The sequence below is a fragment of the Anopheles cruzii genome, chromosome 3 (genome assembly GCF_943734635.1).
Source record: "Anopheles cruzii chromosome 3, idAnoCruzAS_RS32_06, whole genome shotgun sequence".
In the NCBI taxonomy this organism is placed as follows: Eukaryota; Metazoa; Arthropoda; class Insecta; order Diptera; family Culicidae; genus Anopheles; species Anopheles cruzii.
This window is the reverse complement of record NC_069145.1, coordinates 32,213,253-32,221,681: the sequence shown is the minus strand read 5'-3', so window position 1 is coordinate 32,221,681 and position 8,429 is coordinate 32,213,253. Positions and strand designations below refer to the sequence as shown.

The following is an 8,429-nucleotide window of genomic DNA, read 5'->3' as shown; positions in this document are numbered from 1 at the left end:
TGCGTGTCGCGCGATGCGTGCCTTCGGCTGGTTCGCTGCCCGATCATGCGGTGGAGGAGCAAGTGGCCGTTGCTGGTGCGAGCGCTGAGGAGGAAGGCGATTCCGATGATGATGATGTGCTGGTGGTGCTGGTGGTGCCGGTGCCGGTGCTGGTGTCGGTGCTGGGGATGATGATGCTGGTCGTGGTCGAAGTGGTCACCTCCACCGGTGCCGTCGGTGGCGTCGGTGAGGTTGATTGTGGCTGTGGGACTGGCGGGGCTGTGGGTGACGCCGGGGCCGCTGCCGTCGGGGCGGCGGGAACGGACGCCGGTGTCGGGGGTGATTTGGGGGAAACGGACAGCTGTGGGGTGGTGGCATGTTTTACGCTCGCATGCGCGGGCGCTCGCAGTTAGATGTTGGACTTCGAGAAGCTGACGCGCAAATGGTTCGACTCCGACAGCTGGTAGTTGTGCATCTTGATCAGCGCACACACGGCGTCCTCCACTGAGCTGAGCTGTATGAGGGCCATCTTGTGGTCCTTCCTGCAACAAACAACGGGGGCAAGCATTAGGCAGGTCGGATGGGCGCATCGATCGGGCGCAAACTTACGGGAAAAATTTGAAAGCTTTCACGTCGAAGCTGTTCTTGGTGAAGGCTTCCTTGATCTCGTCCTCGGTTACGGTAGATCTGTGGATTGCGACAAAAAAGAACGGATATTAGTTGGTCATTCGAATGTGGACATTGAATCAATAAAACCAGAGTTGTGCCAGCAAACGGTCGCATTTCACACATCTAATTTCTTCACGTCTATCGCCGCCCAATGGCCACGCAGAAGGCGAACGGCGAGCCACTTTTTGCTTTAATTACATTATCATAATTACTCGCGGTGAATGAAATTGAGCGTGCCAACGTGTCACAGAGCCGGCGGACAGACGGATCTAGTTCTTGCCGAAGGATGCCACCAGGTGCCGGAGAGCAATTGCTGGCTCCGAGGCGGCGTGAAAGGACACAACCAATAAAGAAGTCACTCAATGGGCGCGTCGCGGCAAAGAGGACGCAGCGATGGCGCAGCGAGAGACGCACCGGTTCTGTAAGTGAACTACTCGGACACGGGTACGGGGAGCGGAGAGTTTTCTTTTGAATTAGCGCTTTCATTTGGTGTAATTATGTGAAGGCGTCGTGGTGAATGGGTAAGGAATAAAACACTTCAGCACATACTGTCCGGGTTCCAGACACTCACCGAGAGGTAAGTAGTGGAATTGCACCGGGTATAGGCCGACATAGGGAAACTCCACGAGAGAAAATCCCAATCCCGTTGGTTGCCCTGTCGGCCTTCTGTCCTTTCTGTTCCCGACCCGAGAACCCCGGCGTGTGTGTGACTTTTGTGACCTCACATAGAGGAGGGTAGTTTCAAATCCACTTATTTAGTTACAATTATCCTTCCGCTGGGCTCCGCCTCCCTTGGTCCAAAGTTCCATCGAGCCGGATGGGTGCCTCATGCTCGCCCTTTTCACCATGTGGACTTCGGGGGGTCATAACGGAGCGAAGGTACTGTCCAGTTATGACTGTCGCTCTGTGCCGGGTCGGCTCCGAGTTCCTCTGGGCGATGGTTAATTTATCGACCATGTCCTGCGGCGACCGGCCGGGGCCCCTCCCAGGTCCCCGGTTGGCAGGACTAAAGGCTAAGGCAAACAAAAGGATTAAAAATCTATCCTTTTTGCTCCGGCAATCAGCGCGCCGTCATGCTCCACTCCACCGCGGCGGCGGCGACCGAGGGCGACGTTTGCGTTTGAACTACGGGACTCCACAGAAAAGCGTTCCCTCTAAGGCAATGGGTAAGGCTAAGCTGCGACCACCTGATACGCCGGTGGACAACGCTGGTGGCCCTGTGGTTTGTAGCACCCCAGCGCGGATGGACCCAGCGGATGGACGAAGGAAGATAATTAAAAGTTTGTTTTCTCTTCGCTCGACACCTCGTCCTGCTACGAGGACGGCTCGCTCCGAGTCTGCAGACTCCCACAGTTTGTTTAACTAGGAAAGAGAGCACAAGCAAGAGAGAGAGAGCGAGCCAACGAGTAAGTAATCCGGCCGGGTACCAAGTTCTTTAATAGTTACAGCAAAGTACTGTCGCTTCGCTGTCGTCCAATTTGCGAGATCCAACTGAGGACCGTCCCGGGCGGAGCTTGGAGGTGGAAGCTTTAATTCCGTTTCTGCCAACATAATCATTGAGGCAGCGGCCAGGCTGGGAGACACCAGGCAGAGCCGGTTCCGGCGCTGGAAATTACTGAAGTGGATTATGCATAAAAGTGTTACCATGTCCATTGTTTGCCCCAACACCGTGTGCCTTCCCTCGGCCACGCGGACTTTAAACCGGGATCTGGGTCGTCTGGCCAAATTGGGAAGCTGGGATAAAGTTTGCGTAAAGTAGACAACTTTAAAAATCTTATCAAGTCCCTGGGTGATCTTCTGGTCCCGCCGGTCGCTGCGTCCTCAATCATCGATAGACCGGTGCAGCAGCGCGAAGCGTCCCAGTCCCAGTCAGGGAACTTTTCCGGGGTCAAATGGTAAACGGTAAACGAGCGCCATCTTCGGACGGCAGGTGAAGAAGTTTACAGTGGCTGCAGGTCTTGGAAGACCCGATAGGGGACAAATCCCAACCCCTGAACGGTGTGGCCAATACTTACGGAATGTTGCTTAAATGCAGTGTAGCTGACGGTGGATAGATGTTCTGGTAGTTTTTGCTGCCCGGCTTCTTGAACCGGTGCAACGGATTTTGTGCGTAGTCGCGGGTCAGACCGGCATCCGGTTGGCCCTCCTTCGGTAGCTGCACCGCCTGATGTTTGCTCGGCATCACGCGGATCGCTTTGTTCCAGATACGGAGCTTGTCCAAATGGGTCATAGCTGAAAGTGGACCGGCAGAGAGCGAAAAAGAGATATTAGAGAAAGAGGCCCAATTACAGTAAGAAAGACTGGAGGATGTTTCCACGAAGAGCAGACCCAGATTTCGGACGACCCTCAGCATCCTTCACAATCCTTTCACGCCTTGGAAGGCTTTCCGTTCGGCAGGCACCGGAACCGCGTCGGCCGAAGCCAACCCGGTCGAGGTAATCGTTTTCGGTTAAGCTTTTCATTCACTCATTCAATTTCGGGCGGCTTATTTATTTAGATTCCATCTCCGGGCCCACCACCGGGACCGTGCTGTGGCCGTGGCTTCGTTGGGCAACCCGGACGGAAAGTCAGGACCGAGTCGAGCAGGAAAAACCCGGGAAACAGCGGCCCGGCACGCAGACCGGTATGCTTTGAAGGCCGTCCGGCCAAAGGTAGCCGACGGATGCCGTGATCAACAAATGAATTTATTCGTCGCCTACCCTTCGCTTCGGTGGGATTCTGTCCAAATCCGGACCGGGCGTTCCATCGACAAAAAAAGGAAAAATGGGAGACCAAATGAAGGTGCCGAAAAGGCGGCAAACAGTAACTCATACAAAACAAAACAGACCGCTGCAAAACAAATAGTATCTCGCCTCGCGCCGCGCCAGGGAACTTCCTGTCTCGATAAACACGGACGGGCTGCTGGCTACGTTGTAAACATTTCTACCAATTATTATTTAATATGCACACGCTGGAACACAGCACAGTGGCCTAGGCCGCAAAGGCGCGTCTTCTGACACACGGGGTGCAAAAAAAACACGTGTAACGTGTAACTTTCCATCTAGTGGCGTCAGTGGTGGACGCAAAATGGCAGCTTCATCAGCCGTAGCTGACGCACCGGATCGATAAATACACCGTGGAGGGATGTGGTGCGTTCGTCGGTCGGAGCTACCGGTCGGTTGGAAGCTGCGGAAACTCCGGACCGCGGAACTCAACTGGGAAGTATTTTTTTTTTCTGAAACTTTTGAATTGGAAAACGGACGCTCGGCGCTTGTTGCCTGGCGGGAAAAAAGAAGTTACCAAACGTTGGTTCATCATTTTTTCGGTTACCGACTTTTATCGGAAAAACCAACCAACGGTGGTTGTGTGCTTTCTTTCTCTATCTCTTTCCACGGGGGTCCTGCTGTTGAGTATAAGCACACAGCAAACCACACACCCCTCCGAATATGTGCGGCTCCGGTGCGGTCCCCTCAAACGCCCGGTCAATATGGATGCGCCCGGCATCTTCCTGTTGATTATTTATTTACAACGAGATTTATTGCGCGTAAGCCGAGCCCGCGAAGCGTCGTCGGTTGTGCATTTTTAAACCCCCGAACTTTTTTTTCGTTTGCACGAAAAACACCGGTAAACTCACGAAAATAAAGAGCTCTACTGTGAGAGAGTTGGTTTTTCGGAGCCGAATTTTGGAGTTGGTTGCCATGAAGTGCCGAACCGCAACCGTTGCGCGGGGGGCGCGTATATTTACTCGGCCGGTGGGCCATCGGAACCGTAATATGGTGAAAGTTTTCGCCGGAGAATGCAGTGCACCGGTGAGTTGAGCTGGAATGCAAAATTCCACCTTCGCAGCGCAGCTTGATGGACGGGTGAGTTTTAGGTGCGCGATTAGGGACTAGCCCGCCCCTCGGCGGAAAGCCTTCCATCCATCCCTGTCCCGACTATTACACACAGATCACACAGGTACAGCTACTTACCCAAATACGCCTGGTAGGGTTCAGCCATCTGAATCAGGGCTGAATCCTTTTTGTTGTAGAGAATCTTTACACGTTGTACATCACCATACACCCCTGTGTGCGAGGGAACGTAGCGGAAGCATAGGAATTGGAGAAAGAAAACAAACAAGAAATTAGTCAATTTCCCTTCGTTGAGAGTGTTTTTTTACTGTTCATCAAATTGTGAATTCTAATGAAGAATGACCACCAAAAGGAGCTGCACCGAGCTGGGCGCATCCGTTTTACCGATTCGTTGACGTTCATTCATTCATTGCTCCGTGTTGCTGTGTGTGTGTGTGTGTTAGTTTCCAAGTGGTTTCGGTGTCTGTGTTTGTGTATGTGCGCCGCGGTTTGTGGGTTTGTTTATGGTTTGCCTAATCCCATAATCACCACTTGACCCGTGGATTCAAGAGAGTTAGTGGAACCAAACAAAAAACACGGTCACAGAACCTCATTTGTCAATCAGTCGGTGAGGACATTCATTCTAATTGCTGCAATGGGCCGTGCATTTCAATCGTGTAAGATGGATATAGCTCAAAGTTAACAGATAGTTTCTCTTAAAAGGCTTCTAAGAATATGTCGAATATATCGAGTATCAACATTCTCCAATATGCAGAGACATAAACGATATGCTAAGGTGTACTGCCAACTCTGGTTCGATAGTATCAAATGGGCGCTCATTGTAAAGGTGACATTTTAACGTAAGAATATTAAGAACAAAGTGTGAATAGTAATTCAAAGTTTGTGTCAAAAGATGCATAAATTCAGAAATGGTCAACAATGTTGTGCAAAATAGAGCATTGTAAAACATTGATTGTAACGATTTGTTTGTATTCCTTAGACCTTTTCGGGCGGCCCATTAGAGAAAAAGTCGTTTCAACTATCCACCCATTCTAAAGGCTTTTGGTAGCTGAAAGTTGACTTTTTTAATGCCAGAATCTCTCCCAAAATTCATCTAACAGAGTAAAAATTAAATCATTCAGCCATCGAGTAAAACAATTTCATTTTCAACAAGATCAACAACGCACAAAGCAGTTTCCAGTGTTTAACTTCAAAGAACTGATTCGTGCTGTAGGTTGCGTTTCCAGAGAAATTCAATATCTGCACTCTTTGCCAGCATTTTTGGCAGAAGTTTGGCCGGGAAAACGCTCAGTGATGGTTTTTTAATCTGTCGCATGCATTTGCGATGCGACGACTTGAACGTGGTTCGGAAAACCAATTTTACTATCCCCTATCAGCCCCATTGTCCTGCGCAGCGCACTGTGCGTGTCGCAAGGTGGTAAATGTTTTCACAAAAGATTTTCTGGCAACTTTAAAGGTAAACAACACACCGACTGACTAAGTTGCACATTCTCCGTGCTAACCGTGCATAACACTAAGGTCTGGCGCGGTGTCCCGCTGGCCGAACAGGACACCACGGCACCCTGGCACGCCAAGCTCGGCGAAGGAACACCCTTCGGCCCGGCAAACAATCGAGTGAAGAAAATTTCATTCAACATGTCCCGCAGTGTGAAGGAAGGACGAACGGCGCGGAAATGGAAGCATTTACCATCGGTCAAAACACCTGCCGGCGGGGACCGTGTCCCCTGAGCAGGTCGCCAAAGGTCGCGCCGGGTTCGGGTCCGGGAAGTCCGGGTCCGCTGTGAACCGCTGTGGCACCAAGGACCAGCGGCCCGGCGGAAGTAACCTGTTAGCACTCCTAAATACTGCATCCTGTCATTTTCTTTTCTACTTTTCCTTTTTGAGCGCTTCCTTCCGGCGGTCGATGACGGTGTGGTGCTTGGCGGCCACTAGCGTGTGCGCACCCCGACAAAAATGTGCCACTAAGCACACACGCGAGCACACACACGAGCCAACAATCGAAGGATGGAAGATGGTGGGTGGGCCGTGTGTACACATGATGTTTGCACTTTTGTGCTTCTTGAGGACACCTTTTCCATTTCGTCGCCATTTGTTAAGCTGTCTGTGGCCCGCAGCAGCGACCTGGAGAACGCAGGAGAACTCCTCCACGCCATCGGAAGGCGTCGTTAAAATCTGGTTCCGTTTCTGATTCCCGACTCCAGAGCCAGGGGCACAGGGAGGCAGGGAACTGCCCCGTCCGCGTCCTCCCGGCCAAAGGATCGGTTGCGGGCGCGCGTGTGTGTGTGTATGTGGCCACATTTTTAGTCCTCGCCCCGGCACCTACATATATTTTTATTGCTATTGCCATATTACATTTATTATTATCGTTGCCGCTTCACGTGTGGTTCGTTCCATTCTGCTCCAGCTTAGCCGACCTCCCCGCGTGTGGACCCGGGTCGCCAGCACAGCATATGGACACAGCGTCTCGAGCACGGCGAGTTCGATCGGTGGGACCGAAAAACCTTTACCCCGGACTCGGTTTCTTGTGCCGCCCAAGTACGGAGCGGAGTCGACAGACAAAAAAAAAAAGAAAAATGAAAAGTTGGCCCCCCATCCGAAGGACGATTTTTCAATACACTCCCCACCACCCAACCGACCGCCCGCGAACGGATCACTGGTTTTCCACAAAAGAAAAATGTGTTGATAAAAGGATTGAGAATCAATAATTTACAAAAGAGGGGTTTCTGCCGGCGACTTGCACCTTGCCCGTCGGATAGGTGTTACGAGGACGACGACGAAGACGACGCTGACCGTGGGTTAAGAGACGTGGCACCGGCGAGGGGCAAATCACGTTAACCGCCGGACTCGGCGGGTGCTTTCTGCAAGGTTGCACAGCTTCGTAGCGGGTCACCATTTTAATAAGATTAAAAGTTCAGTGAACGGCAAACAGCGACAGGGGGTTTCGCCACTTTCCGGCTGGCCTTTCCCGTTTTCCCGTTTTGGAAAATTCACGTAAATTTCGTAAAATAGTCGAGTGAAAGTGTGTGTAGCTGTTTTGCCATTGTCAACCACTTTAAGTTTTGTTTTCAACTCTATGCTTCGGCCATTGGGGTTTGGTCCGGGTTCGCGTTGTGGTGGGGATTGTTTTTTGGCTTCGTATGTGGGGAGAAACCGCTACAATGGCGAACTGCATACGCTCACTGTCGTGCAGTGTATACGATTCGCCAGGCTGCGGTGTATAGGTCATGCCATAAGATTTCCATGCCACCAACACAAAGAATGCATTGGCCCCAAAACGAGTTTTGGAATGTTGTTCCGAAGAAGTTCTTAGAGCCAAAATTGATCATGAGTTGAGCACAACAAATTTGGCTTGGACCATCTAAGATAACAAGTACATTAGTTAAGACAATACAAAATGAGGAAGCATGTGGAATTAATAAACTAAAATAGTAGCACAAATTTGTACCACCTAGCCTTAACAGGGTTCAAAATAAGGTTCAGCATTACTTTGTTTATTGAGTCCATTGGGTTATGCCAAATGCTTGTTGATGAACCCCATTTTCTACCAACATTTCGAGAGGCAATTACTTAAAAATGTTCCTCATTGGACAACACAAAGTCCACTTTGAAACAAAATATACATATTTCCATTCAAATAATTTTACCCAACAGGCTGCTACAGGTGCTGATCGTTAGAAAAAATGCAATCCCTTTCAAAAGCGGAACCGTTCGATTCGAACAACTTTCGTTCGAATTGCAAAAACCTAGCACATCACGCTTCGGGATCAGGTCGGGAAAGCGATGAAAACTTGCAAAGAAAAGTAAAAACACTTTACCGTGAAAGATGATGAAAAGCGTGTTGCAAATTTTCCAAATCGCTTTCCAATCAACGGTAATGCCAAAAACAATCACTGGCGATCAAAAACAAAGCCACCGGGGCCGCCCAAAAAAAAATCCGGTAGACAGATTATC

The 8,429-nt window shown here is 50.5% G+C and overlaps 1 protein-coding gene across 1 annotated transcript in view; it reads right to left on the bottom strand.

Annotated features, from left to right (window-relative positions):
• Positions 1–388: 388 nt before the first annotated feature.
• LOC128275127 (polypyrimidine tract-binding protein 1) overlaps positions 389–8,429 on the bottom strand; it is a 21,379-nt gene continuing 13,338 nt past the window's right edge. The window contains exons 6-9 of the mRNA XM_053013527.1: positions 4,599–4,691; positions 2,664–2,880; positions 589–666; positions 389–521 (exon numbers count right to left, since the gene is read on the bottom strand). Of these exons, the coding sequence (XP_052869487.1) occupies positions 389–521; positions 589–666; positions 2,664–2,880; positions 4,599–4,691 (521 nt within the window). The remainder of the gene's footprint in view (positions 522–588; positions 667–2,663; positions 2,881–4,598; positions 4,692–8,429) is intronic.